Here is a 14392-nt window from a genome sequence, read left to right on the forward strand (position 1 = left end):
TTATATATTTCTTATGGAGATTGGGGTTCTCCAGTGCTGCGTGCATAGATTCTATTTCAACAGCTTCTGCAGAGGGGAGAGGTGTATTTCCCTTCTCAGCCTCATGTCACAATGAACTGCCCTTAGCCAATCAGTGAAGAGCAGGAATGTGAAAGGGGAGAGAACAAGCTTTCCTCTCCCTGTCAATGTACCAGAATTGAGCCAGACTGACTGAGATAAGTTTCATTACAGCAGAAACATTTATGATTATATTGGAATGCTTGCAATGTAGGGTCAGGATGTAGACTGCATGATAAACACAGAGTAGTGGGTAAATGGAATTTGATTTTGTGGCTGGCAATCTCACTTTAAAAAGGTCCTTGTTCACAAAAGAACTGTGGGCAAAACTTCAGTGCTCTGGACCAATGAGAATTCTTCCTGCTGAGAATTGTCATTGGTCAGCTTTATTGACTAGGTAGAAGGTTGCCAGGGCACTCAAGTTTGTGGCAAGATATGGCTAGATTGCTCAATTCTGACCACCAGGTTCAATGTATAGGGAATCATGGTAGGTTGCAGTTTGTACCTTGCTTCAGTATTAGGGGAAGGAAGCAATTCACTTTCTGCTTGGTAAATATGATTACTGGAATAAGTTGAAGATTGTACGTAATACCTGAGGCTTGGTAAATCAGGCCCCATGGGTCTCTCATACATAGTAAAATGTTTGATAGTGAAGCAGTGCGGGCTATTTCTGCACTATATATTTCTTGCTGTTGTTCTTCCCTGTGAGCACTTTGTATTCCACATCAAGTGGCTGGGATGTACTGATTTCTCTTATAGCAAGTGTTTATATAGCAGTTCTTAGCGTCAGTTATCACACTTAATACCCCTAAAGGCCACAGCTGCAGTTTTGTGCTTCCAACCGGAGGATGCTGGAGTGTGGGAGGAAGAAACGATACACAAGAGATTTGGTAGTGTACATAGATCTGACAGGTGGATGGCCTATGCTAGCACTACATCACAGGGCTTCTCTGTACAATCTGATACTTAAGGTGTCCGGTGTTAGCAAACAAAGCTGAATTAAGGTGACCCTACATTGGCAATGCCAGATGGCCACCCAACATGCCCAAAAGATGGATCCGTCTCTTTTTCAAGACAGATCAGAGAGGGATACTCTCTTCTTAAAATCTTCAATTTTCCTGGAAGATTTGATCAAATGTAATTTTGATTGATTAATGGCCAAAATCAGTCATTTTAGACAGAAAGATTTTGCTTGAAAGGGGGTAGGGCAGGGCCGTGGTAGTACACCGATAGTTGGTTTATGCCCCCTTGGTCTCTCAACAAGTTTTAATAGTGCTCCCCGGGGCCCCTGCAGAGTACTTTCAGCGGCACACACTCACATGTCCGCCGATGCACTCCTCGTGTCCTTCTGTCTCCACTCCAGGAAAATTGATTAGTGTACAGGCACCTTAAGTGTACACATGTCCAGAGCCTTTTCTGGCCATTTTGGTGCCTCAGGCAAAGCATATTCTACCTTCCCCACCCTCCTTCGCCCTTTTATTATTATTTTTAGTATTTATATAGCTCAGAGTATATATAGTCTTGTCACTAACTGTCCCTCGGAGGAGCTCACATTCTAATCCCTACCATAGTCATATGTCTATACTGTGTAATGTATGTATCCTAGTCTAGGGCCATTTTTTAGGGGGAAGCCAATTATCTTATCTGTATGTTTTTGGGATGTGGGAGGAAACCGGAGTGCCCGGAGAAAACCCATGCAGACACGGGGAGAACATACAAACTCCTTGCAGATGTTGACCTGGCTGGAATTCGAACCGAGGACCCAGCGCTGCAAGGCAAGAGCGCTAACCACTATGCCACCGTGCTGCCCCTTTTCTCCAGTCTTGTGAATAGAAAGATCATAGTCTGTTAATTCGTTTCAAAAGTTGTATACAGAAATTATGTTCCTTCACTAAATCAGTCTATAAAGGATACACAAAGTATAAAGTTGGGTTCACACTGCAAGATACAAAGCATGGATCTCTTCACTTCAGTGCATTTAGAACTAATCTGTTACGGTGAACAGAATGCAAGTTTGAGTCCCGCACAATATTTTCCAAATCGATTGGAAGAAGCTGATGGTGACGGAGGCTGACAGAATCAATGCTACCCTATGACCGCTAGGCTGCTCATTGCCTTATACAATCTACTCACCTGCTGCCATCCATTTGGGTCCCTGCATGGAACAAATGCTGGTATACTGATCCCAGAGCCCCTGCAGAAGCATCTCAAGCTCCCATTGGTTTGCAATAGCCATTGGGATTTGTCCCTGCTCTGAGAGGATTCTGATTGGTTCACTGAGTTGTGCACCAATGAAAATCCTCATGATGTTTCTGCTGTGGCTCTGGGATTGATACATTGGTATTGGTGAGTTTCCAACATGCAGGGACCATAAGGGATGGCGGCAGCTGTGGCTGAGGAGGACCTAAATGGATGGCAGCAGTAGCAGTGGGGGAATGCAGGTACAGGTACCGAACGGGTAGCAAACAGAATGGACCAGAAAAGTAGATGAAAATGTCATTGTTTACATGAAAATTGGATCAGCACAATGTTTAAATGGAAAATGGATCAATTTTTCATCTGGTATAGTGTGAACTCAGTGTTACCAGACCAGATACACCTCATTCACAGAGCCCACATAACAAACCCTGTGCATAATTGTTATGACAGCTGTGTAATCACTTTATACAAACATTATACTGTTTAAGTACAGCCTGGGTCTTATATTGTCCTAGAAATCAAGAAGAGTTGCATCAAAAGCACATACCAAATTTAAAACAGTCACAGCTTAATTAGCACATTAAAATCAACTGCCATATCAATGTTATGCTATTCGAGCCTGCTTTGTATGCTAACAGAAAAGCCTTTTTCGTAAGAAATCCATAAAACATAATGTACTAATGGCCCGTTCACACCTACAATCGGGAGTGATTTTCCCGCGATTAATGCGGAAAATCACTGGACACTACGGCGGTTTTGGAGCGATGGCGATTAGCGTGTTTTGCACGCTAATCACAATCGCTAATCGCGAAACGCAAATTGCCGGCAAACCGTTTGCGGTTATCAAGAACACTGCCATTTGCAACAATGTGTAGCGGTTTGCCATGAGAAGGAATGGCGCGATTAGGCCTTAGGCCTCTTTCCCACCTGGACGTTGCATCTTAGGGGACTTTATGGTCGCATAACGTGCCCCTAACGCAACGCCTGGTGGTGTTGGAGGAGGACGCTACCTAGAGCCGCGTTATGCAGCTCTTGGTGCGCCTTTTGTGTCCGATAGTCTGCGGAGACCACGTGATCGGAACACTCCACATCACGTGGTCCCACCAACCAATCAGCAGCTGCTCCAGGAAGTAAACACTGCAGTGCAGTGAATATTAAGTAGCCATGTGGCTGGCTACAAGAGCGGACTCTCCCCTCCTCCTCTTCGCACACACACACAAAAAATAAAAATAAAAATCACTGAGCATGTGCAAACAGTCTAACGCGGCTAAAACCGCGTAGAACGCACAGCATGCTGCACTTTCATACAACGTGCAGCGTCAGCCTGTAACGCAACGTGGACACTGTGAACAGCCTATTGATTTTTCATTGCTGTGAGTTGAGCTGCGTTACAGGCTGCTGTATCGTTGTAACGTCCCACTGTGAAAGCAGCCTAAAAATCGTTCTGTGGTGCCCCCTCCTGCAGGTGTCACTCCGGGCATCTGGCTGGTTTGTCTATGCCTAAAAAGAGCCCTGAACAGTGTCATCATTCACTTACTTGTGAAGAATAATTTACAGAAGTTTCCACTGACTAATTAATTATTTTGTATAGAAATAAGTAAAAACTTGAATTGCTTGTGTGTTACATAGCATAGCTAGCTGAAACTAAGAAAGCAATGTCATTGTAATTGTGTTTAAAGATATCCGTTTAATTCACACATTTGGGATGTTTCAGTAGTTGTGCAACATACTGTATCTATAACAATCATCACCATAATTTGGGGTGGGGGAGGAGAAGAAGGTGAGACAAATATATAAGATATACTGTAGATAATGATGTAAAACAAGATGCTACCGGAAAGTGATTTAAACAGTAATGATTTTAGGTGTCATCACACCAGTACACAATACAATCAGCTGTGATACAGTATGAATTAGCAAGTTACAATCCGAGTGACACATTACAGTAGACAGCAAAACTGCTGTGCATAATCAATAAGGGTCCATTCACACTAGGGCGATTAGTGGCCGTTTACCACTAATTGGTGAACCGTTAGCGCTATTTAAAGCGATAGTGCAACATTAACTATATGGCAGTGATCTCACTGACACCGATTGCGGACGTTTCGTGACAATAATCTCTAAACACGGTGCATGCAGTGTTTTCCCACGATTGAAGAGCGATCATGATTAACATGCTATAAAAGCGCTAATCGCGATCGCAAAAAAGCTTTAAGTTTACAGCGATTTTACCGCAATAATCGTGGTAAAATCACCCACGCAAAACGCTATCACTAACGTTTACAAGTTTGAATGGGCCCTAGGGGCTTTTACACTTAACGTGGTGAATCGCATTACCCTTCCCCACCACACCTTGTCATAGTGGCCATTAAAGTCAATGAGACATGACACACTGCCTGCGAAGCGACACAATGCAACAGAAGTGCGTGCCCCGGGTAATGCACATGCTGCAAAGTGTTACCGCGCGACTTCCGCAGAAATCCTGGAAGTCATATGTTTTTTTTCTCTTCGCTCGTACCGTGTCTATAACACGCGGTGCAACTTTTCGGCTACCGTGCGATTGTTCCATATCGCACCGGACTGCATTTCACCAAGTGTGGAAGGACCCTAAATAACAATTACAGAAAATTCCAAAAATCTAAAGGAATATGATGATGACGACACACAGACAATATATGAATATCGTGACTAACCAAAAGTTAGATAGATCGGGTAATATGATGTGTCATCACACCTATACATTATACAATCAGCTGAGCTACAATGTCTGTGCGAGGAAATATAGTACACTGCAATTATTATTATTTATTGAATACTTCTGTATTTACTGCAATACTTCTGTGTGAGGAAATATAATACACTGTAATACTTCTGTGTGAGGAAATATAATACACTGCAATACTTCTGTGTGAGGAAATATAATACACTGCAATACTTCTGTGTGAGGAAATATAATACACTGTAATACTTCTGTGTGAGGATATATAATTGTGTGAGGTAAAGAAATCAGCATATAAACATGTATAAACATAGGTCCCACCTAGCATGTAATGACTAGCCAAAATAGCAATTCAATGTGATTGTAGCGCAGCACAATAATAACTTCCTAGAGTTATATTTCGTAAAGCAAGTTGCCCACAGCAAAAATGGCTGCTGTTAGGAATACGGGGAATCCTTTCACTAGAGCGCCACAAACTAGTTCCGGGTGAAGGGTTGCCCATGCTTCCATGTGGGGTGGATGGATGGAGATCTGATGCGCTGTCTGATTACCGCTTGCCGTATTCTTGATCACTGACACCTCAGCCAGGTACAGCAGCATGTTGTATATAGCCTCATATATTGCCGGGATGTGGCTGTAGCGCAGTGCGATCATGGCTAGCGTAGCATAAGGCTGTACGGATGGGATGTAGTTACAATGTACAGTAATCGGGATTGAGTGAAGCAGTTTTAGACAGAACATACCAATGTAACAGATTACATTACTAAAATAAATCTAAACTGAAATTTTAATCCTTGGAGTTAATTTACTAAAAGGACAGAAATGGTGAATAGTTTCCTTTTAGGTGCCAAAAGTTTAGCTTGCAACTTTTGCTTCAGTCATATCAAAATATTCTAATGGCTAAACAAAGCCTGGGACCAATGGACAAGAATCCAGAATTAGTACAGGTGTTCGGCAAGGTTGCTTTATGGACTGGTTTGTGGAATCTGTTGCGCCCTACCTTCCGCCACTCCATCATGCCCGGTGTAGTGAAAAATTTTGCTACCCATCATATTTTGCAACTTGCCATAGAGGACAGTGTATGGCTGTGTAGGCGTGGCTCCTCACACCGGCGCTGTCATTTCTTCTTTATAGAAGCGGAACTGGTTGCTTTTAGTTACCTAGCCAGGCAGGGCGGGATTTACCATAAGGCATTGTAGGCACGTGGCTACAGGCGCTTGACAGAGGCGTAGCTAGCGGAGCAGTGCTTTTCAGCGCTGCTAGATTTGGGCGCAGCCGGCGCCTCCATAGACTTCAATAGGAATCAATCCTATTGCAGCGCTCAGTGAGTAACGTCGGCGCCATCAGAAGACGGAGCCGAGGTTGCTTAAACATAATAATTTGGCCTCCAGCAATCGCTGGAAGCCGAATTATTTCATTCCCCCACTATCCATGGCGGCCTGGAGGGGGAATAGTAATTAAATCGGCCTGGACTTGTGCAGAAGCAGGATCAGCCATATACCGCCCAAGTCTACCGGCGCCGATTTCAAATGTACTCGTAGCTAGGGTTTTCAGCACTCGGTGACAAAGACAATTTTTGTGCTCACACCTAGACAAAATGTGCATGGCCACATATCAGAATGTGGACATGGTCATGGTTGAAGTCAAATGTACAAATGCTGTTTAGACAAATGTGCCCCCTTCCCCTGTTCAGATAGCCAGATGTGCCACCCTTCAAATAGCCAAATGTTCCCCCCTTTAGATAGCAAGGTGTGCCCCCCCAATAGATAGCCAAATGTTCCCCCCTATAGATAGCCATGTCTGTCCCCCTTCCCCCATTTAGTGCAGTGTGCCCCCCCCCATAAATAACCAGATGTGCCCCCGCTTTTTAAGCTGCTGTTAGCGCTTCTGCACTCCTCTACAGAGGCAGGGAGAGAAGCAGGGGCACTTCGGGCAGCCAGTGAGCTGCCTCTCATGCATGTTTAGGTGTAGTGGCTGTGCTGAGCCCCCTTACAGTGCTGCACCCGGGGCCCACCCATAGCTACTCCTCTGGCGCCTGATGATGGAAAGGCATCTTGCTCCCTTTCCCTGAATGCCTCCCTCCCTATGCAGAGTCCTAATGAGAGTATAAATGAGAGGTTACTCACCCTGCACTCAACATTCCACTGACAAGATCTCCCTTCAGTAGGGGGAACCTGTAGCTACTTAATACTGAGGTTCCTCTAGCTACCTAATATTTGGGGGCACCGCTAGCTACCTATGATGGGCAAGGGAAGTAAGGGAGACGAGACAGATGGGCCACACTTGCGGTGCAGTTTGGTGGGAATTTGTAGGTTTGTAAGGTGTCAGGACATCTGTGCCTATAGGCTCTTGTGAGGTAAATCTGGGTCTATAGCCAGGGGTGTAACTTCAGGGGGTCCCTCCCCCCCCAACTACTCCTTCATTCCCTCAGGTATAGGGGGCCATCCTTCAGATCAGGTGTTTTTGTGGCTACACTTCCTATGGGAGGTAAAGATTATGATGTCCAAACTTGTTTTATGACCCTCGCAAAATAGACCCCCAGACTGTGAGGGTGACCAGGGGTAGGCAAGGCAAAGGGTGTGAACACTATGGGACCCCATCAAAGTTTTGCTCTGGGCTCCCAAGATTTGGAGTTACACCCATGTACTTGGAGCTAGTCTGTTTGAGGTAACCCAATGGGAAACCTGATAGGAAAATTACATGAACTTGATTGATTACTGTTTCAACTGCTCTCGAATGACCGCACCTTCTACAACGTCTATGTTTTGGATAGGTTATAATAACTACGCCCACACACTTCATTTTGTAGAGGATGCTATGATTCTAAAACTTTTCCCTATGAGGTTTCCCACTGGGTCACCTCAAGAAGACTAGTACCTGTGTTTTGATTCCAGGTTGTAAGGTGTTGCCCCCAGGATCCAGATAGATTCTGGTGGACAGGGGCATAACAATAGCCCCATCGATCCCTGATACCGCGGAGGAGCCTGGGAGCTGGGTGGGGGCAGTCCTGCAGAGTGGCACTGGTGCATTATACATCACATGGTGATTGGCTGGCTGCACAGGATTTGCAAACGGAACTGTATAACGCACCGCTTCTGCTCTGCATTGTACAGGACCCTTGCTCTCTGCCACCCCTCCAACCCTTTATGGGGGTGGGGGGGGGGGATTTGGGCAAGTTCAGTGTAGTTATGCTCCTGCTGGTTGGTAACACGAATTGCCAGATTATGCCTTTGTATTTGCCTTATACAGGAATTGTTGGCCGCAAAATCAAATTCCATTTACCCACTGCTTTGTTTTTATTATGCGGCCTGCAGTCTTACCCTGCATTGCAAGCACTCCAATCTATTCAAAATGTTTCTGCTGTAATAAATCTTATAATTAGTCAGCCTGACTCTATTTGTCCCATTGTGGATGAGAAGGGAGCTTGTTCTCACCCCTCCCACATTCCTGTTCCTCAGTGATTGGCTGAGGGGAGTTCAGTGAGCTGCTGAAATCTGATCTATGTGTTTACAAAGCAAGCTAGCTATGACAGTGCAGTTTCTCGGAGAAGAATAAAGTAAGGGAGGAAATTGCATCAGTATGGCTTCAGTTAGAGGGAATTAAGATGGCAAATGCCTGAAACAGAATTCTCTTTATTTACTATACAAAAGTAACTGAAATCAAAATGTGGACAGTACAAAACATATGTTACGTAAGTAGAACAAGTAATTATCTACTTATTTATGTTTTTTTTTTATTCCTGGGATAGTATTGCTCTGCCTGCTGCTTTAAAGGACAACTGAAGCGAGATGGATGTGGAGGCTGCCATATTTATTTCCTTTTAAACAATACCAGTTGCCTGACAGTCGTGCTGATCTATTTTACTGGGGTGTGGAAGTGCCCAAAATGGGTAATGCAATCAAACAAAAAATGATGGAGATGTCTTTACCACTCCAGATATAAAAACCCAAACCACACGGTAAATGTAAAAAGATGAAATGATTTATTCAGCACGATTAAAAGGACAACATGTTTCATGGGTCTAAGCCTGCTTCTTCAGGTCGATACAAGTGCCTTTAAAACATGGTCGCAAGCATGGATGCCGATTTCTGGAAATACATTGTCCTTTTAATCATGCTGAATAAATTGTTTAATCTTTTTGCATTAACCCGGTGGTTTGGGTTCTTACATCTGGAGTGGTAAAGACACCTCCCTCCCACCTTAATATTTTTTGTTTCATTGAATTACCTATTTTTGGGCGCCTCCATTCCCCATTACTCTGCATTACATTTCCTTTGGAGGTGTTCACCTTCCGGGTGTGGTGTTATCTTCAACCAAGAAGGACCAACCAGGAGTGCGATCATCCAGTTCCAGTAGGACCTGGAATACCGAATGGGACAGTTATTTCCCCGTAGGCTGTATACAGTGGTTGCAGGTGTTGCAACCCACCTTTGTGAGTATAAATACTCTTATGCTACAATCTAACATCTAATACCCCACAATGCTGCACCATTTGGCTTCTGGTTTCTCCTTGTCATACTGGTGACTGTGGTATCCCCACAGTGACCACCTCTTCTACTACTGATCTATTTGGCTGCAGTGGTGTCACACCAGAAACAAACATGCAGCAAATCTTGTCAGATCTAACAGTAATGTCAGAAACACCTGATTTGCATGCTTATTTACGGCCTATGGCTAAAAGTATTACAGGCAGAGGATCAGCAGGACTGCCAGACAACTGGTATTGCTTAAAAGGAAGTAAATATGGCAACCTCCATATCCCTCTCACTTCAGTTGTCCTTTAAATAATAGCTGACCTGAGATGAATATGGAGGCATTATAGTTGTTTCCTTTTAAATAATGCTTATTGCCTGACTGTCCTGCTGATCCACTGATTCTAATAATTTTAGTCATAGACCCCGAACAAGCACGCAGATCAAATGTTTAACTTAGGTTTTACTGCATTTTATGCTTGTGTCAGGTTTGTGAATCAGATATTACTAATGCATACAAAAATCAGCAGGATGCCAGGCAACTGGTATTGCTTAAAAGGAAGTAAATACGGCAGCCACCGTATCCCTCTCTGGTCAGTTGTCCTTCAAGACTAGGTTAACACTATGTACGTTGCAATATGTACGCATTACAATGTGTGCATAACACAGCATATACGTTGCAGTTATTTTCCTAGCATGAAAAATGCTATGTAACGTCTGTGTTTTCTCACATGTTAGCCAGAGACACACTGTAGAAAGTGCATTAGGATATATTGATGTGAACATGCCCATACAATTGGACGGGTAGTGATTTCACATGCAGCAGCACAACATGCATAGGGCCTGATGAACGAACAGCAGGCAATGTTACCATGCACAGGCAGCAGTCAATATCACATTGTTTATTTGATGCTATAGTGTATGACCACCTTAATTGTGTTTTCTCCAATAAACAGTGCAGCTTTGAGGAACCACCATTGTATTGTACCAGTTCTGACATAGCTCTAAAGCTTGTGTTTTATTTCTCATCTTCCACAGGACGCAGCAATCATGACGTCTTTAGCACAACAGTTAAAGCGCCTGGCGCTGCCACAAACCGACTCCAGCTTAGTCCAGAGAAAACAATTAGCCTCTCTTCTCTTTGATCCCAAAGAAGCTGCAACTATTGACAGAGACACATTTTTCGCTATTGGTAAGTGCCTAATGCCAATCTGACAGTAGACTCGGCAGTCAGGAAAACTTGCTGACTGCTGTAGCTCGGAGGCAAGTCACCTGATAAGCTCAGAAGTAGCTGGAAATACTGGTGCAGGAAAGAGTAGAACCTTTACTTCAGAAAGTAGAACATAAGTGGCTAGTCATTTTCAGATATTACAGGCTGTTCAAGACATTTATATTGCGCTTTTCTCTTGGTGGACTCCAAGTGCTATTTTTTTTTTTAACAATTTTATTTTATTGTGAATTGTTCGCAGAAAAAGTTACAACAAAGTGTAGGAACACGTCATAAAAATATATTGTAAAAGCAAAACAGGTACAATAAGGAACAATTACACAGAAAGAAAGTCAAACAATGCTCTCTTCTGTAGGTCACAAGACGACAATAACTCAAAGAGCTGCAGCTACTAGGGCACGCTACATAGGCAGTAGCAGTGTTAGGAAGTCTAGCCCAAGTACTCCTTGCTGAATTAGTGCTGGTTTATGGAACTGGAACAGCCAGAGCCCTGGTTTCCTGTGTCAGAGGGACCCTGATCTCCTACATACTACATATATGATTTGGGTTGTTGAGCTATAGGGATCCTATGAAAGCGTGTGGGGGAAATTTTATTGAGACCTGTAGTCTATGAACAATGTTCACTTCCTTCGGATACAACGATGGGATAAGGAGGTGCACAGAGAAATTAAAAAGGAAGTCGCCTTCAAAAAAAACCTCAAATGTGTTGGTGGGATTCAAAAAATTGTGCCTGCAGCATTTTAGCCATCATTGTATGCCAATCCCCATTGCTGCACATTTGCATGGCAGGGGGATTCAGATGTGATTTTTGCATCAAAATGGGTGCTGCATTTATCTCAGAGATACTTAGGCACTCTAGTAGTTATGTAGCCTAAGAAAGCCAATGTAATAAAATGTATGCTATATTGAACATATGTGTAGGGTGGCTGTTCACCTTTAAAATAGAACACAGAGCACAGGAGCCCAAATAGCATGATATTCCATCCAATTGGAAGAGATATAGAAAGTCCTGTGCACAGGTATTCCTCTTTCTACTTGGAAGATGTATAGAAAATGAGAATTTATACTCACTAAGGAAGTTGAAACAAACAACTTGAGGCAGGTGGAGATGTACAAACCAGAGTGCTCTCAGGTGTCCAGAGGTTACTGGATGCAGTCGCTCGCTTAGAAAAAATATCTGTTACTGCATGTGGCCAGGCCACCTAAGACCTATATCACCCATCCGAAGGAGGGTGAGAAGCACAAATGGGGGGGTTAAAGGCGCCCAAGGATATATAAAACTATGTTAAAAACTAAAATGAGAAAAAGAGGAGGTGGCTTACCTCAAAATGACAATTTTGAATAACAATCATTTATCATGCACACGCAATGCGTTTCGTGAGTCTAAACTAACTTCTTCAGGCTAAATAAAATGCCATCCAATAGATGAAGCCAAACGAGTGGTGCCTTTTGTTTGGCTGAATCTATTAGAATGGCCCGTTTGTGCTATATTGAACAGAAGGGTAAAATCTTCCTGCATGTAGGAGTCTGTCTAGCAGAATTGTTGTTGTGTAGTCTTTAACCACTTAAGCCTATCTGGACAAATATGTTCATCCAGATAGACTGTGCACTTGCTGCCTGCACTCCCGCCGTTAGCCCCCCGATTAAAGAATGGGAATATAGTTCCCATTCATGGATCTAAGTCCCCCGCCGAAAATCCGACGGCCTCTTATCAGAGGCTGCTGTCTTTCTGAGTAAAAAAAGTTTTCCCGTCCTCATTCATGTTCCTGGAAGCGAGATCAATGGCTTCCAAGACTTTTTGACTGTGGCCATCTTGTGGACAAATAGTTAAACTACACCCACATCCATTTTTTATTAAATACATTATTTTACATTTAAAATTAGCTGTTTACCTTCCACACCAAAAATTACCCAAATAAAATTTTTATAAAAAAAAATTACAATTAAAAAACCCCATAAATAGTTACTTAAGGCTCTGAACTTTTTGAATATGCATGTCAAGAGAGTATATTAATATAAATGTTTTAAATTATAAGCTTGTAAATAGTGATGGACGCAAATTGAAAAAATGCACCTTTAATTCCAAATAAAATATCGGCGCCATAAATTATGATAAATTATGATAGGGACGGTGTATTAACCAGGACAAATGGGCAAGTAAAATACATGGGTTTTAATTACGGTAGCATGTATTAATTTCAAGCTATAATGGCCAAAAACTGAGTAATAATTAATTTTTTTCAATTTCGTTCTTAATATTCCCGTTAAAATTGATTTAGAATAAAATAACTTAGCAAAATGTACCACCCAAAGGAAGCCTAATTGGTGGCGGAAATAATAAGATATAGATCAATTTATTGTGGTAAGCAGTGATAAAGTTATTGGCGAATGAATGGGAGGAGAAAGTTGCTCGGATGCATAAAGTGAACAACACTGTAGGCTGAAGTGGTTTAATAGCCTCATGATCTGCATATTCCATTGGCACAAACTGATTCCGTAGAATGGATGGTGAGGCTCCTCTGTGTTTATGACAGGAAGCACAGGCCTCGATGAATTGATGGGAATTGATGCTACATTTCAAGCCTTTGAGGAAACCCTCTTTAGCAGCACCTCAAAAGACCTGGAGCGCAGTGTCCAAACCAAAGACGTCAACCAGAAGCTGGATGAAAGTATCTCCTTGTTTCTCATACATCTGTCCCCATATTTTATGCTCAAGCCGGCTCAGAAATGCCTAGAGTGGCTAATTCACAGGTCAGTAACTTTATAACTTTTTGATCAGTTTACTTAGCATGTGTTCCCCAACTGTATGTAGTTAATGGAGTAGATAGCTGTGTAGGGCAGAAATACACTGCCCCAGGGGCCTGGGGGACCCTGCATTAAGGGGGTAGAAATATTTCTCACTTGTTGGGATGTGGAAGCAGCCATATTTATTTCCTTTTAACCTCCTTGGTGGTATCCCCGAGTGTAGCTCGGGGTTACTTTTAACAGCAATTAGCAGTAAACCTGAGCTACACTCGTGGATACCGCCGGGAGGGCTGGGTGCAGAGTGGCAGTGGGAGCTGTAAATCACTCACCTGACCATGATCCAGCGGCAGCTGCTCATCTCCGCCGTGTCACATGAGGACAGAGGGAAATCTCAGCATAGAGATGCAGCAGGGCAGGAGTAACCCTTCCAGTAAGTGTCTGGATCCCAGGGAGCTAGGTGATCTGTGGGCTCCCTACACACTCTACATAGGAAGGGGGGGGGGGGGCGCTCGGGCATACTATACTAAATGAGTGTGGTCACTCTAACTAGGAGGGGGAAGCATTCTGACTACGGGGGAGGGGGGATCTCTGGCTATCTGTAAGGGTGAGCACTTTTTGGCTACCTAAACTGGTGGGGCACTGCCTGGCCACCTATAAAAGGGGGGGGGGAGGGGCACACTCTCTGTCTACCTTATTTGTGGACCTCTGTGGCTATCTACACTGGGGAAGGGGCATACTCATTACCTATTACAGGGGGCATACTCTGGCTACATGAACAGGAGGGACTCTGGATACCTAAATTAGGGGGGTACACTCTGGCTGCCTAAACTAGGAGGTGGCCCTCTGGTTGTCTTTACTTAGAGGTATGATTCTTTCCAGAGAAATAATTGTATGGCTTTTAGAAACCAACTCTGGAAAGAATCATACCGCTAAGGAGGGCAAGCAATACCAGTTGCCTGGTTATCCTGCTGA

General features: G+C 43.5%; 1 protein-coding gene across 2 annotated transcripts in view; it reads left to right on the forward strand.

Annotated features, from left to right (window-relative positions):
- Nucleotides 1-5478: 5478 nt before the first annotated feature.
- Nucleotides 5479-14392, forward strand: part of HEATR1 (HEAT repeat containing 1) — a 92593-nt gene continuing 83679 nt past the window's right edge. For both annotated transcript variants that reach the window (XM_068232257.1, XM_068232258.1), the window contains exons 1-3: nucleotides 5479-5563; nucleotides 10486-10639; nucleotides 13210-13426. In XM_068232257.1, the coding sequence (XP_068088358.1) occupies nucleotides 10498-10639; nucleotides 13210-13426 (359 nt within the window). In that variant the 5' untranslated portion in view covers nucleotides 5479-5563; nucleotides 10486-10497. The remainder of the gene's footprint in view (nucleotides 5564-10485; nucleotides 10640-13209; nucleotides 13427-14392) is intronic.

Source organism: Hyperolius riggenbachi, chromosome 4 (assembly GCF_040937935.1).
Source record: "Hyperolius riggenbachi isolate aHypRig1 chromosome 4, aHypRig1.pri, whole genome shotgun sequence".
NCBI classification, from domain to species: Eukaryota; Metazoa; Chordata; class Amphibia; order Anura; family Hyperoliidae; genus Hyperolius; species Hyperolius riggenbachi.